The 17,065-nt window shown below is 36.9% G+C and overlaps 2 protein-coding genes across 2 annotated transcripts in view; one reads left to right on the top strand and one right to left on the bottom strand.

Moving 5' to 3' along the window:
- The window catches only part of Smp_124640 (putative dna2/nam7 helicase family member), a gene marked incomplete at its 5' end in the record, with an annotated part of 33,324 nt that extends 31,986 nt beyond the window's left edge, over positions 1-1,338 (top strand). Inside the window, 1 exon segment of the mRNA XM_018796206.1 lies at positions 736-1,338. Coding sequence (XP_018650442.1) covers positions 736-1,266 — 531 coding nt within the window. The 3' untranslated portion in view covers positions 1,267-1,338.
- Positions 1,339-2,457: 1,119 nt separating this feature from the next.
- Positions 2,458-17,065, bottom strand: part of Smp_124630 (putative wd40 repeat-containing) — a gene marked incomplete at both ends in the record, with an annotated part of 31,492 nt that continues 16,884 nt past the window's right edge. Inside the window, 5 exons of the mRNA XM_018796205.1 lie at positions 2,458-2,547; positions 3,746-3,869; positions 6,663-6,753; positions 8,580-8,661; positions 15,226-15,315. Of these exons, the coding sequence (XP_018650441.1) occupies positions 2,458-2,547; positions 3,746-3,869; positions 6,663-6,753; positions 8,580-8,661; positions 15,226-15,315 (477 nt within the window). The remainder of the gene's footprint in view (positions 2,548-3,745; positions 3,870-6,662; positions 6,754-8,579; positions 8,662-15,225; positions 15,316-17,065) is intronic.

The following is a 17,065-nucleotide window of genomic DNA, read 5'->3' as shown; positions in this document are numbered from 1 at the left end:
CCAACAATTACAATAAATCACATGAATTACCACACCCTCTTGCGCAAATATCCTGATAGTTATGTAGTTTACTTACATGTGGTTGGTCAGTTACTCTTACACTCTTACCATATTTACACAGAGAGACGAATTTATCAAGGCAAATACCAGAATAGTTTAGTTTTTAACAGTATCCGAAAGGACAAGGTCTAGATGACATAAGTCGAGAAAAAATAAATGAACTTGTTGAATAAAAAAATATAAAATAATTTTGGAACTGAGGATTTAATGGAAATATAGAGTAAATGCATCTGCGTTGATGCTTCCGATCCCGAAATAGTGTCACTCAACATCTCCATTAACTGCTTACGATAATCGTATGAACTTCGGCAAGGTTTTTTCCCCATACTAGCATGACTCAATCCAATAATCAATGGCTTCCTGAACTGATGTTACGTTCTCGTTTGATTTCCCCTAGTTTTCTTCCAATCTGCTTCTACATCAGCCAAAGTAGACGGTAATTGGACACATGTATAACATATCCCAACTAATTCAGTCGATAAAGACTCACTACTACAAACAATTCTCCATATTTACCTAATATCATATGTTTAACCTCAGTAATACTCACTCTTTCACAGGTGAAATATCTAATACTAACTTTTCAGTAAGCGAATCTTCTATTCATACGTATATCTTCTTTGCAATACAATTTTAAACCAATTAACTTTTTTCTTCTAAAACAAAATAACCTAGGATCCTCGTAGTCCAACGGTACTGAAAGAACAACATCGTCTACAAACTGATCATAATCTTAATCAACCACCTTTGATCATTAAAGATATGCCACAGATGAGCAATTATGTTCGTGAATTATACGATCAAAAATTGCAATATTTAATGACTCAATTACAAAAACAACAACACGCACAGAATAAAACGATAACAGTAGCGACTACTGGTACTACTGCTACTACTACTACTACTACTGTTGGCTCAAAAGATATTGCTATCAGCAATGATTCATCAACTAGTTTATCCATTTCATGCACAGGTTTAAATGAATTACCTCAAGAACAACAACAGCCGGAGTCGGTTACTACTGAAAATAATCATAATGGTGATGTTATGGATACCAGTCAAGGATTAGATCATACTCCCAATCTTATGTTGATTGATAATGATGACGCCGCTGGTGTTGCTATCGATACTCCTACTACTCCTCCTACCATCAACACAGATGAAGCGAACGCTGACAATTCTGTGGAAATGACAGATACTAATTAGTATTTTCTATGTTTAGTAATGTCTTACCATTTTTATTATGTTGACTGTATAGAATAAATTTTTTCATCTGATTCAAGCTTGTTTTTTAACATGATTTAAAGAGAATCGGCTAGTTGTTATTCGAGAATCTTTTTAAAAAAATTCATAATGGGCCACTCAAATGTATCTGTTGTAAGACAGTTACCCACCTTAAATAGTGTAAGACGGTCGTCTAATATCGTGAATAGATTGAAGTCAGACATATTCATCAGTGTTTTCCGTCTCAGTGGTCTAGAGGTCGATTGTTCAAACACAAAATCGAAAGTCCTGGATCCGACTCCTGGTGATTGGGCTGTGGATGCTTCTAAGGAATCCTTTACTGAGACGAAACGGCTCTCCAGTGCTTTCTGGTTTTCAATGAATTTCTAACTTAGGTCGGTCCCTGATATCAATAAAGGAAGTAGTCAACATGTAGATTGACAAGAATTCAATGGGATCGTTGTGGGTAGTTTAAAAGTAGGAATAAGAGGAGACCATAAAGTAGTTGTTTAGACTTTGTAAAACTGTCAGGAAAGAATTCACCAGTGATTCACTCTCTGATAAAACGATTAGAACGATGGAAAAATGCCTTAAAGCTTTGTTCAGTAACTTTTTTGCTAACTTTTAGTCGTTTATCTCCAGCTACTATCGGACACTGATGTTACCTCTTGACTTTGATCAAAGTTGAAAACTTATTATAATGTACAGAGTGAAATTGTTAAAGGACAGCCGAGTGAAGAAAAGCTGGAACTGCTACTCGACTAGACATCTTTTCTTTCTATTGATATAGGTAAAGTAATCATCGTTCAGGTGAATGTTTTTGTCATCAGTGACTCTCCTGCACAGTAATGAACTACTGGTTCCCTCCTTTATATCAGTCAAGGTATCTAGAGCGGACCGAATGGCAGCTGTAGATATCTAACTAGGTAGCTGCAATAATAATCTACTTCTGTGGTGGTCAATAATCCAACAATCAAAACCGGACCATAGCAAATCTCAAAAACTACGTTAGTCAATACAGGTAATTAACTTCAAAAATGTGAAATTACAGCATAATTGAGCAACAATTATCGAATTTTGATCGTTATTGTTAATAGTGAATCATAAAGGTAAACACTTTCTTTGAAAAATAAGCGGTTCATATACATTCTCATACATTGTTTGATATATTTTTCAAGTGGTTGATAATTCTTGGAGTTGTTTCTTCTCGTCTAAATATTCCTCTTCAATTCTTTCTTTCAATTCCGATGCATCCAGTGTACTCTTAAAAAAAGAAATATTTCTTCATTACTATTTAAAATACAATTGATTAAACAAAAGTTATATAGTAGCCAATTGTTAGTTCTGTTGTGTTGAGGTGGTCGCCCGATTTCTGACACTGATATACGCCTTCCCTACACATGAACTCAACCTCCCGATTGAGTGAAAAGCCAAGAGTGGGTAGGAAACTTTTATTGGTTAACCGGAACCAAAATAAATGCAAAAACTCATTCATTAATACAGAAATATGTTCCTCGGAAAGTTTAGCCAGATTTTCAACTATTGGTATACGTCCGTTTAACTCCGATAGTTTAGCGGAGTCGTGATCAATAGCGTGCACATATCAACACCTCTTATTGTTCCGCCCTGAAGTGATCTATCTGATTGATCTCACCTATCTAGTGCTTAGTTTGCATACTGTTAAAACTCCAGAAATGGAATATACTAAGAATCACAACTAGTTCACTACTCTATAACAATGGTTGCAGTGGATAGTCCCCACGTACGAAAAAAACCCACTTCATCTAACCAAAAGCGAGTAGTCAATAAACGTGTATTTTTTAATTTTAGAATGAGAAGTTTACTCCAACTGACCGATATATATCATATTATTCAGTCTTTACTTGTTATAACCTTCGAACTTTCACTTACCCACTTGATTATAGTATCCACTAATGATGAGTTCTCTCTATCCTAATAAAACCAAACACTACCACAATCGGCAGCAGAAATGACCAATAACGATCGGAAATATCAACACCTGTTGGTTCACGTTGTCAGTCAAAACACAAGGATAGAGAACAGACTCGGCTCCTCTGATTGTTTTATTCTAATCTAGTTAACACTTTTCAGTAAGACATATCTACAATCTTGTGATCATTAGCTTAACTCCTATGACTTGGATCTGTGTTTTTGTTACAGCTGTTATCACTGAGTGCTTATGCAGTTAGGATTAATATATCTGCACACCAGTTGATCATTAAGGAGTAAGCTTAATGCACATATTGCAGAAGAAGAAAAATACCACTACAATACCATACTTATTATATTGAGACGAAAAGTCCACCAAAGTAAAACTGTATTGAAAAGTCTGACTGTTAACCATTATCAAAAAAGAACCTCTGAAAAGAGAAACTCCTCAAGAATTCACTACTATATCTAAACTAAGTACAAAAATCATTAATTGTAATATTCAACTTACTTGTTTTGGTTGTGTATTAAAGGAATGTAATTCTTCAACACGATTTAATTGTTTTAAATAATCATGTCGCATTGATAATACAATATCAACGGCTAAATTATATTTATTTGCCAATTCAAGTGCTCTGTAAGTAAATGAATGAGTGAATAGAATCAAAAGAAGCAAACATTGAAATAAGCACATTAGTTATCGATAATACATACAAATTCAATGGGACTATCATCAAACTAATAATAATGATTATCAATTTAAATAGTGATAATATATTTCAAAGTTGAAATCATGAGTCAATTGAAGCTAGACCACCATGGAATACCTGGAAGCACTGGACGGCCGTTTCGTCCTATTATGGGACTCCTCAGCAGTGCGCATCCACGATCCCGCACCCGCGAGATCCGAACCCAGGACCTACCGGTCTCGAGCCAGAGCCCTTAACCTTTAGACCATTGGGCCGGCATCCAACGGTATTAATGTCTCCACAAAACCCCTTCTGATAATAATATATTTGTAAAATCTCAGCAAATGAATTTGAAGTAAATCCAACATTTCAATTCTTACAATGAGAGACAAACAGCGAAGCCCCATACATATGGGCTAATCTAAACAGTATTAATAAGAGGGATGGAATACGATTAGATGTGCCATGGCAGCTAATCATTAATAAGTAAAAAAAAACTGAACTCCTTTCTGTTTTATCTATCACGTATTATCTGAGTGACAATTACATTCAATGATTCTAATCAGTTGTCTTATCGGAATTCGTTAAACAATCAATTGGAAAGGGGTTTTCTGTGGAGATTTTAAGTAATTTTTATATATAGTTGAAATCATGAGTCAATTGAAGCTAGACCACCGTGGAAAACGAATCAGATCTAAGATTATGGCTCTTGCATTTTAGTGTAAAATCTATTTATCCATATAGTTAGGGATGAACTCCATGTTGACAGGTTTTTTGAGTGTATCATAGTAAGTAGTTAGTTTCTTTTTTTCGCATACTTAGTTATAGATATTCTGTAACAATTTATATTATAGAATTAGAGGTATTACTTTTGCTATATTGCAATTTCTTTTCCATCATGACTGATTGCGTTACGCTTTACAAGTTCATAGGATGATGGAGTAGTATTTTCCTCTTAGAAAACTATACATTTTTCATATAAGCCAGCAAAAATGACAGAAGGAAACACATCCTCTATCATAGATTACAAACGTGTAAGTAACAAGTCCCACTTCATTTTGGTTGGTTGTCAAGTACAAGGGTCACTATTGCGAACGAGAGTAGAGTTTATCCTCACCTTAGATTTACATAATACCTGATATCGTCTTGTGATGATTACTCTAATTCTGATTCCTAATCCCAACTTATAAATGGAAATCCTAGTCTCTATTCTTTAAACTAATTTATTTCGACCGTAGTAAGTGGTCGAAGTTTCTCAAGGACTATTTGGTATCACTCAAAGGTCGTCCATGAATTATAGTCTCACCCCCTTTCTATTGTGGATTTGTGCTCTGAACCCACTATGGGATATCAGCATTTGTGTTAAATAACCTATTGTTAGTTTATTAATGTGTTCTCTACTTTCTGCCAGATATTGTACTTGTACATGCTGCATGATCTAGTATAATGCTCTAATTATCTCGTTTTGAGTGCCCAATATAGAGCCATAGTACTATCGTATATTCGTATCAATGAAAAATCATATTTGACTCCTAAGTTACATTAACTTGCTTATGCCGTCGAATCATTGTTGCTTTTTACCTAATAGTTTGTATAGTACCATTTTATTGCAATAAGATCAGACCTATTCTTCTGGTTTTGTCTTTGATATCAATTGCATTCAAAGATTTCGTGTCGATAATTCGATCACATTTGGAGTTAACCTTTGGCCACAAAGTATCATAAAGCGTTTCATCTATCAACTAACATTGTCATTTATAATAATTCACAACACACTTTTAAATTTGGTCACAAAACATCAGAGATAAATTTCTTTATTTCAGTGTAATATTACTAATAAGTGACAATTAGTAAGTAAAATCTTGGTAATGAAATTCACACTAACTTATCCTTTTTGTTTAACTTCATTATAGACCTGTTGCTGGAAATAACACTCTCGTCGACTGAATTTTCAGGAATTCATCTCTTACCAAGGAGTCCACTAATCGACATAGAATACGCAGATGACATAGTGCTGTTCGGTGAAGACGCTGACAGAATGCAGAGTCTTCTGTTAGAACTGAGTAATAATGCCAGGATGTTTGGGATGCGTTTCTCCCCATCCAAATGTAAATTGTTACTCCAGGACTGGTCTGCGTCAACATCTGAACTAAGGATAGAGAGTGAAGTAGTCGAACACGTCGACAACTTCACTTATCTTGGAAGTCTGATCAGCCCTAATGGGTTGGTGTCTGACGAAATCTCAGCGCCGATTCAAAAAAGCTCGTTTGGCTTTTGCCAACTTACGTCACCTATGGTGAAGATGAGATATCCGTCTATCAATTACGGCACGAGTATACTGCACAGCAGTTCGCTCTGTTCTAATATACGGCTGTGAAACATGGCCATTAAGAGTAGAAGATACTCGTAAGTTACTAGTATTTGACCACAGATGCCTTAGAAATATTGCTCGTGTCTGCTAGGATCATCGGGTAAGTAATAGTGAGGTTAGACTATATCATCATATACAACCTTTCTTTTATATACTACAACCACTAAATTAACTACTTCTATGAATTCGGTGTTGATCTTGTTGTGCTAACGAGGTATGGCAACTTGGACCGATGCATAAATGTGCCTGGTCCTACGTTGTAGCTGACTGACTGACTATCCTTTATTCTTTACTAAAACTAATAGAAATCAGAGAATTTAATCTGGAATGAAGTAAAGAAAAGAAAAATACCAATCTCAATAACTCACCTATTCCATTTAAATGCATGCAAATTGAGCATGATAGCACGAAAATATAAATGATTCTGTAGCAGAATTGCTTCAGCCTCTTGATACTCACCTATAAAAAAATTGACAAAAATGAATTCCAAAGAGATACTACAAGTTAGGTGGTAAATAACAGTGAACCATGATTGTTTAATGAGCGAACATATACATATTCGATCACACCAAATTGTAAGCAATGATCTTTCATGAAAAATGGATTACATTAGTCGACTGACTTATGGTGTTGATAAGCTTTCGTTCTACTTTATTCAGGTTCATGATCATTGGTCATATAATCCAGGTAAGTGCATCATGTGATCAAGTATCGTGATCTATTGAGCCTAGTGTCAAGTGTATGCTCAATGAAATCCTTATCTTTTTTTGTTATAACCGTAGGAAAAACTTTAAAATGATAAATTACAAATACAGTATAAATTGCAAATTTATTGATCAAAAAGCTTTCGTTTGCTCTACAACAGTCTTCATAAGATAGTATCATGATATCTTAGTTATTGTAATCAGTGCAGGTATTTTATGCTGCAGTCACGATTTAAATAAAGTAATATTATGTTGTTTATAAGCAAAGATGGATAGTGGAAAGCAGTGGAATCCAGGACGCGCGTTTCGTCCTATTTGGGACTTGTCAGCCGGACGTACCTGCATCTCAGAGTTGATGTTCACTCTGGGACTCGAACCCAGTACCGTTCGCTTCAAACGCCATCGCGTTATCTACTCAAATACTGAGTCCTGATAGCCACTTGCTTGTGTAATGGGGTGAAGTTTAAATTCACTTGGTGTTGTTTACTTGTATCTTCTCATTGTTATTTAGGACTACAATTGATCAGGCTCTTGTTGGCATATGTGCATCCTGTGCGGACTGCCTCGATATTGCCTGAAGTCACAAGTGTTATAAGAAAAGATGGATGCACATCTGCTAATAACAGACTGATCAATCGCACTCCTAAGCAACAATGAGAAGACACAAGTAACCAACACCAAGTGAATTTAATATTATGTTGTGTTAGTAAAAACCATGAAGGCTAAACAGCTTTGTCATCCTTGCTTGAGACTGATTCATAATATGCATTCAAGATAATACAAATGATCAAGATCTCCACATAAACTTCGACAAAGAGAATATATCTCAACGTAATTTATGTTACTCAATGGTCTCCAAGCCTATATATTACGATCATCTTGTCAACTTATTCTATTATCTGTGTATAACAGTTTTACTTAATGATAATATCCAACTGTTATATCGTGAGGGTGCGTGCGTGCCCTGTTTGATATATGAACGTGCTGATTCCCGTCAATCGGAGAACAGTGAATTTATTGATCGCCCAATGATACACAAAGGCCGTATGAGCAGTCTTGAGTACTTGTCAATCCTGCTTTCTGCCTAGCCCAGCCAGTTAAGTCCAGAACACCAATAACAGCCTCTGCAATATGAATCATTATTCTTAAACATACTGTGTTTATATACCAAACAGACTGACCACGTCGTACCATAAAATAGAAAATAACATTTGTACAAGATTTGGCCAAATGTGGCTGTGAATAGGGGAGAACAGTAATTAATATAATAGGGATAACTCAAGAATGATAAATCGTATAATAATAGTTCATAGGTCAAAATAATGCTTATAATAAGAGGGACAGGAATACGGATACTTTAGTTACTTAACAATTATACAATAGGAAATATACTTATCATATTGATCCGTAAATAGTTCTCAGAGTTACCATTCATAATTCTCCACAGTATACAACATCAACAGAGAAAACTTCCTAATCTTGATTTTGCAATCACCTCCTTCGTTAAAAACAATCATTAGCGGAAATAATTTATAGCATAGAGATAGTATTTTAAAAATACAATCATAAGTCACTTCTAACCTGATAAAAGTAAGATTTCAGCATTTCTCATTTCTGTCGTAGGTAAACTTTTGATATATCGAATATATTCCACTTTATCAACCTAAATAATAATGTTTTAATGATTAGAAAAAGTTTTGCTAATGGTCAATAGTTAAATTATGTATGAACAGCTCCGTCAAATAAGAAGTTCACGCGGGTTATTGTTTACAATTAAATCCAAGAGTAATATTTCTTTTTGTCTGAGACTTACCAGCTATATATATGAGCTTCAATGTTGAATTTCATACCACTACACAAATCGAGTAACTCCGCCTGTAGCTCCTCCAGGGGCTACTGCCGGTCCCAAGCCCACACAAAGGAGGAGGGTTGGGCATGGGGTTAGCGACCCCATCCCGTAGAAAATCAACTCGCTAAAAAAACGCTAACCAGAAAAAATCATTCAAACCATTCAAACTCTGCCCTGGGAGTAGAAGGAAAAATGACGTCTCATGATGAAAGCCGAGTTCCTTCGGAAGTCATGAGGCCGATGCACCTTCTTACAACCAGAGCGACAATTTTTATAGGTACATGGAATGTCCGGACAATGTGGGAGACCGGCAGAGTCTTCCAAATTTCTGCGGAAATGAGGAAATACAACCTGGAAGTGCTTGGAATCAGTGAAACACATTGGACGCAGGTTGGACAACAACGACTGTCTTCAGGGGAACTTCTGTTATACTCCGGTCATGAAGAAGAAAATGCCCCACATACACAAGGAGTGGCACTGATGCTGTCTAGAAAGGCACAAAATGCACTTATAGGATGGGAATCTCATGGACCGAGGATCATCAAAGCCTCCTTCAAAACAAAGAGAGAGGGCATTACAATGAACGTCATCCAATGCTATGCGCCGACCAACGACTACGATGAAGACGCTAAAGACCAATTCTACGATAGGCTGCAGTCGATCTTCGAGAAGTCCCCAACCAAGGACCTGACAATTCTAATGGGAGATTTCAATGCCAAGGTTGGAAAGGACAACACTGGATACGAAGACGTCATGGGACAACATGGACTGGGAGGAAGGAACGAAAACGGTGAGAGATTTGCAAACCTATGTGCCTTCAATAAACTGGTCATAGGTGGCACCATATTCCCACACAAAAACATACACAAAGCCACTTGGATTTCACCGGATCACACTACACAAAATCAAATCGACCATGTCTGCATCAACAAAAAGTTCAGGAGGACGATGGAGGATGTGAGAACCAGAAGAGGAGCTGATATAGCATCCGATCACCATTTGCTGGTCGCCAAGATGAAACTAAAACTCAAGAAGCACTGGACAATGGCGCGGACAACATCACAAAAGTTTAACACGGCCTTTCTTCGAGATGCTGACAAACTCAACGAATTTAACATAGCCCTCAGCAACAGGTTCGAGGCCTTTCATGACCTACTCAATGGAGAGGGAACCACCATAGAGAGCAGCTGGAAAGGTATCAAGGAGGCAATCGTTTCAACATGTCAGGAGGTTCTGGGCCAAAAGAAGCACCATCACAAGGAATGGATCACTGTTGGTACACTGGATAAAATTGAAGCAAGGAGGAACAAGAAGGTAGCAATCAATATCAGCCGAACAAGAGCAGAAAAAGCCAAGGCACAAGCCGAATACACAGAGGCAAACAAGCAAGTGAAGAGGAGCATCAGGACCGACAAACGTAAATATGTGGAAGATTTAGCGATGACAGCGGAAAAGGCTGCAAGAGAGGGAAACATGAGACAACTGTATGATACAACAAAGAAACTTGCTGGAAATTACCGTCAACCAGAAAGACCAGTGAAAAACAAGGAAGGCAAAGTAATCAACGATATTGAAGAACAACGAAACAGGTGGGTAGAACACTTCAAGGAACTCTTGAATCGACCAGCTCCACTGAACCCACCCAACATCGAAGCAGCACCCACAGACCTCCCAATCGATATTGGCCCACCAACAATTGAAGAGATCAGCATGGCCATTAGACAAATCAAGAGTGGCAAAGCAGCGGGACCAGACAACATCCCGGCAGAGGCACTGAAAGCAAATGTAACAGCAACTGCCAAGATACTCCACATCCTCTTCAGTAAGATTTGGGACGAAGAACATGTACCAACAGACTGGAAAGAAGGACTTCTGATCAAGATACCAAAGAAAGGCGATCTCAGCAAGTGCGACAACTACAGGGGCATCACTCTCCTCTCAATACCAGGAAAAGTCTTCAACAGAGTATTGTTGAACAGGATGAAGGATTCCGTGGACGCTCAACTTCGAGATCAACAAGCTGGATTTCGTAAGGATAGATCGTGCACAGACCAAATCGCAACTCTACGTATCATTGTGGAACAATCAATCGAATGGAATTCATCACTCTACATCAACTTCATCGACTACGAGAAGGCATTTGATAGCGTGGACAGGACGACACTATGGAAGCTTCTTCGACACTACGGCGTGCCTGAGAAGATAGTCAACATCATACGGAACTCCTATGATGGACTAAACTGCTAAATCGTCCACGGAGGACAACTCACCGACTCGTTCGAGGTAAAGACCGGTGTTAGGCAAGGTTGCCTACTCTCACCCTTTCTCTTTCTCCTGGTGATCGACTGGATTATGAAGACGTCAACATCTGGAGGAATGCACGGGATACAGTGGACAGGCAGGATGCAGCTTGACGATTTAGACTTCGCGGATGATCTGGCTCTTCTATCACAAACGCAACAACAAATGCAGGAGAAAACGACCAGTGTAGCAGCAGCCTCAGCAGCAGTAGGTCTCAATATAAACAAAGGGAAAAGCAAGACTCTCCGATACAATACAATATGCACCAATCCAATTACACTTGACGGAGAAGCTTTGGAGGATGTGGAAATCTTTACATATCTGGGCAGCATCATTGATGAACACGGTGGATCAGATGCAGATGTGAGGGCGCGGATCGGCAAAGCAAGAGCAGCATACCTACAGCTGAAAAACATCTGGAGCTCAAAACAATTGTCAACCAACACCAAGGTTAGAATTTTCAATACAAATGTCAAGACAGTTCTTCTGTATGGGGCAGAGACGTGGAGAACTACGAAAGCCATTATCCAGAAGATACGAGTGTTTATTAACAGCTGTCTACGCAAGATACTTCGGATCCGATGGCCAGACACTATCAGCAACAAGTTACTGTGGGAGACAACAAACCAGATTCCAGCGGAGGAAGAAATCAGGAAGAAGCGCTGGAAGTGGATTGGGCACACTTTGAGGAAATCACCCAATTGTGTCACAAGACAAGCCCTCACATGGAATCCTGAAGGTCGAAGGAGAAGAGGAAGACCAAAGAACACATTACGCCGAGAAATAGAGACAGACATGAGAAGAATGAACAAGAACTGGAAAGAACTAGAAAAGAAGGCCCAGGACAGAGTGGGTTGGAGAAAGCTGGTCGGCGGCCTATGCTCCATTGGGAGTAACAGGCGTAAGTAAGTAAGTAAGTAACACAAATCGAGTACCTATGGCCTGAAATGTTAAACATCTTATCCATTGAGCTACTGAGTTGAGAAAACCACCGACTTCTTCAGTGAGGATGATTTTCGTATTCATATATTTTGTAAGAACTTTTGACAAAATACGTATAATGAAGTTGTTTATGCAGGATGGGCATATGTCAACAAAAGCCGATCGAATTTCAATCTTGAATATCAACAGTGAAATAATTCAAATCTTTGCTGATAGCAATTTGTAGAAACTTGTATCTACTGGGAATTCTTATAATAGTCCATAGTACTTGATATTTCATTTTATTGTATAATAAAAAGTTTCTCTGGTTAGCGTTTTTTAGCAAGCTTATTTTCTACGGAATAGAGTTGATGACCCCATGCCTAACCCTCCTCCTTTACCCGGGCTTCGGACCGGCAGTAACCCTAGAAGAACTACATGTGGAGTAGACATCAGAAGAATGAATAGCGACTAGAAACAACTGGAAAAGATTGCCCAGAACAGATGTCGATAGAGAGTCCTGGTGTGTGGTCTATGCTTCTCCACGAGGAATAACAGGAGTAAGTTTGTATGTAAGAAGTTGCTCATTAAAAGATAATAATAATAATAGTTGGTTGATTTCACTAATTAATATACAGTACTAGGAGTTATTGCTTAAAATATCATTAACCAAAGATTACTACTCTATGTCTGAATGACTTTGTAATGCTAAACAGCTTTGATGGGCAAAGGCCATTAAAAAAAAAAAGCAAAGGATAATTTCATGGTAATCGAGTACCAAGTGTATGAAAGATACTAAAAATAAAATTTTATTTGTAAAATTCACAGATATCAAAATAAAACATAACTCTGATTCGAACTATTTTTCGAGAAAATAACCAACATTATCAAAGATGTAATAAGATCGAGAATTAATTTTTGTACAAGATCCTTGTCTTATCATATCAGTAACTTTGTTTCATGTAAGAATTGAAGTGATGTGATATGATGTAATATGATATGTTCACATAGCATAATCTGAACAGATTTTGCTTCAAATGAAGTGTTCTGGGTAAAATGACGGAATGAAAAGGAAGAAAATTTCATTATCTTTACTCATTGTGATTCATGTTTAACATTAATCCTGTTTTTAATTCAATGTGAATATTACTAAGAGTAATATTTATTTCTGATTTCCAGTGTGATATTTTATGTGGTATAACACTGATTTGTTTGGGCGTGATGTTTATACAAGATGTGATATTCTTGTGTAAAATTAATGTGAACTATGTCCGGCACAACTCTACCAGTAGTTCTTCTAGAGTTACTGCCGGTCCCAAGCTCGGTAGAAGGAGGAGGGTCGGTCATGGGGTTAGTGGCTCCATCCTGTAGAGAACTAACTCTCTAAAAAAAAGCTAACCAGAAAAAATAATTCAAACCATTTAAACTCTGCCTTGGGAGTTGAAGGGAGAATTATGACACCTCAAGATGAAAGCCAAGTAATGCCTGGCACAATGTGCACCATGTGATTTGTTAAAACTTCGGGTATTTATTTATATACGTAATTTAATTCTAATTATTACTTAAAATGAGTGTACAATCAATATATTTTCGACTAGGATTGTCTTCGTATTTTGTAACTAATAATTCTTTACTTATACCAGTTTTGATGTTCTTACTGAGCATCATGGGAATTGCAGTGGCTCTTCGTTTTTATCGGTATAAGTAACAAGAGACGCGGATATAACACTAGGAAAGTAAAAAAAGGTATCTTCTTCCTATTTTTTTTTAGTAAATTATAGTTTTGATAAGCAAGGAAGTCCTCTGCAATGTTTTTATCTGATTGGTTACTTTCATCTTTGGTTTGCTGCTTTTGTTATATATCCCGAAATCATAGATATTACTTATATAAACAGATTGAATATTACCATAATATAAACATGACTTCTTGGAATATAAATCTTTTCCTGAACTAATGTTTTCTGTTTTTAATTGCCTGAAGGATTATTATTTTTGTTGAATTTTTATGATAATTAGCCGTCGAGCTCTATGTAAAGTGTAGTAAAAGAGAAATCAGACGGGAACAACCGACTTATGATTCTCCCAATTCACAAATTCTTTTTATTTCCCTTTCTATCCTCTTCAACTTGATGTTCTTAGCCTTCTGTTGTCAGGTTTTCAACTTCAGATTGATGTTACATAATAATTATGTCTGTCGACATAAGCACTATACACCATAAGAGTGTTAGCAGACTTCTGTCAATCTATTATAATTCGGATTAATCCTATATTATCTCAAAGCTTTAGCCAGTAACCTACAATTACATAGTCTGGTGTTATAACTTAACTCCATTAGTTGAGTATACCTGATTTATTTTATGTTAGTCTGGTAAATTGAAAATACGGGTCTTGAACATTGAACGTTTTACAGTTCAAACAAAATCACAGAATTTTACATTCTTACAAAGACTAGAATCTAATTATCTAAAAGCTAAAAATTATCTCTCTATTGAACAAATATCAAAGGTGAACAATTATAATTCAATTATTTCTGTCTGTTATAGGTTCCTGTATACATAAAAAAAAATTAATCTTTAAAGCTGAAACACAGTCAAAAGAAAATGACTGACATTTCCTAAATCCGTTCCTTGTTGATGTGACCACATTATCTGCTTGTACTGAGTGTTACTTATAAACGAATGCTTGTGGTATCAGTCCTTAGTCCTACGGGGTGTCCTATGGAATTTCTAGAAGGATCTTACAGGGCACAGTTAATGCTGAGAATACCTAGTCCAGTCAGCGATCTCTTGAAACCACCGGAGCAATTCGAGAAAACGACGGATTATATGATGATTACCGATCTTATCAGCGATTTCAACATGTTTGCCGAAACTTCTGAAATCTTAAGGTCACTGGCCTTGGATCCAGAACGTCTTTCGTATTTTTAGTCTGTTGCTGTACGGTGCAGTGTTCAAGAGTAAAATATCTCTGAGGACTAGAAAGCGGTTAAGAAGTCAGTGTCAATATATTGAATTCCTAGGCCTACCACATTGCATCCCTAACAACCGCGTTTTAGAAAAATTATCTAAAATAATTTAGTTATATACAGCAAGTTAAATAATATATATTTATAGAATAATTATGATCTCGTGCTCTTCTGTCTTTGAAAAAGCTTACTTCTTCGATTTCAGCAAATGCTATTTCTGCTACATCCAACATTTTAGCGTTTGTTGCTAAGCCAGCTAAACATGCCCAAAGAATCCGTTCCTGTTGTGTTTTTAAATAATAAATAACAATAATATTTTGAATAATCTCTTGAATACTTTATATAAAAGTATATTTGTTAGAATTCGATATTAAATTCATTTAATTTACAGGTGTTTAATCTATGACAATACGACTGATGATCAACAAACCTAAAAATCGGAAGGGTTTTTTTGGAGATTTCAGTATTTTCATAGTTGAAATCATGAGTCAATTGAAGCTAGACCACCGAGGAAAACCTAGAAGCACTAGACGGCCGTTTCGTCCTACTGTGGGACTCCTCAGCAGTGCGCATCCATGATCTCGCCTCGCGAGATTCGAACCCAGGACATTAACACCATCGGATGTCGGCTCAGTGGTCTATCGGCTAAGTGCTCCGGTGCGAGACTGGTAGGTTCAGGGTTCGGATCTCGCGAGGCGAGATCGTGGATGCGCACTACTGAAGAGTCCCACAATAGGACAAAACGGCCGTCCAGTGCTTCCAGGTTTTCTCAGGTGGTCTAGCTTCAATTGACTCACGATTTTAACTAAGAAAACTTAAAAATTCTCCCAAACAGCTTTCCATATTAATTTAAGACCTAATGATGCTATGAAAAAAATTAAACTTTATTTTCCCCGAGTAAACATTAATTCTGGGATGCAGGTACATCCAGCTGACAAGTACCAAATAGGATGGAACGTGCGTCCTGAATTCCTCTGCTAGCCACCATTCATCTCTGCTTAAAAAATGCCTGTGACCTAATGGCACTATCAAGACATTCTACTGAGGATGTAAATATGCTAAAAAGAAACTGATCACCTGAAGTCTTAAACACTAAGGTGAAAATTTAAATAACCAGCACATGAGTTAAAACTACAAAAGCTGAATTAGGACAATATAAATGGTCTATTTCAACTGTGTTTGGTAATGATAAAAGACAGGTGCTTGTCATCTACTGTTATTAGATCATTGAATAAACTTTGTTTTTCCAGACATTTTGATACTTTTTTTACCCACCCAGTCTGCAAATACCGATTACTCATCTTTACTTGCATATGTTCACACTCACATGTCGATCGGTAACAGATTGCTTAAAATGTATTGCGGTAACATACCATGTATTTCTGACAAACTTTAACTTCCTACTGCATTGTTTGAATTTCTCAAAAGGACTGACTATTTTAATGTAAGGTCACTGATCTATAAGTAAGCAATTTGTTTTCACCTTAAAACGATCTTGAAGTGGATTTTCTGTTCATAGATAACCTCACCAGCAGTAAAGGTGAAATAAAAGTCACTGCAAAGATCAGAGTAATGTAGTTTTCTATAACGCGACAAATATTGGAAAATTTGGGACTTTCAGGAAAATTTCCCGGGTTATTATTATTCATAATATGATTGTATAACTAGTAAATAACCATTCTGTTGCATTTCTGTATTCCCCTTATTGAAAACTTTCAGTGGACTTATCAACTGGTGTTATATATGTTACCATTCCCTAATTATTACAAATTAATTATACTGTTTGCTCCGCTCTTTACCACTTATGATAGGATTGTGCCTTTAATGTATGATTTCTTGTTTGGTGTAATGTATGATCAAGGAATTCAAGTATAGTATTGTATGGTGGAGAAGATTTGTAGCTCAGGTGGGTGATTTTGATGTGGGTTTGTTCTCTGAGCTGGATGGTTTGGTCGCCGAGCTTCATCGTTCTTCTTAACAACATCATTCGAAAATAACCCTGGATGGACTAAAACCAATGGAATTTTTACA

Source organism: Schistosoma mansoni, chromosome 2 (genome assembly GCF_000237925.1).
Source record: "Schistosoma mansoni strain Puerto Rico chromosome 2, complete genome".
Taxonomy (NCBI): Eukaryota; Metazoa; Platyhelminthes; class Trematoda; order Strigeidida; family Schistosomatidae; genus Schistosoma; species Schistosoma mansoni.
The sequence above is the reverse complement of the archived record's forward strand: the minus strand, read 5'-3'. Positions and strand labels throughout refer to the sequence as shown.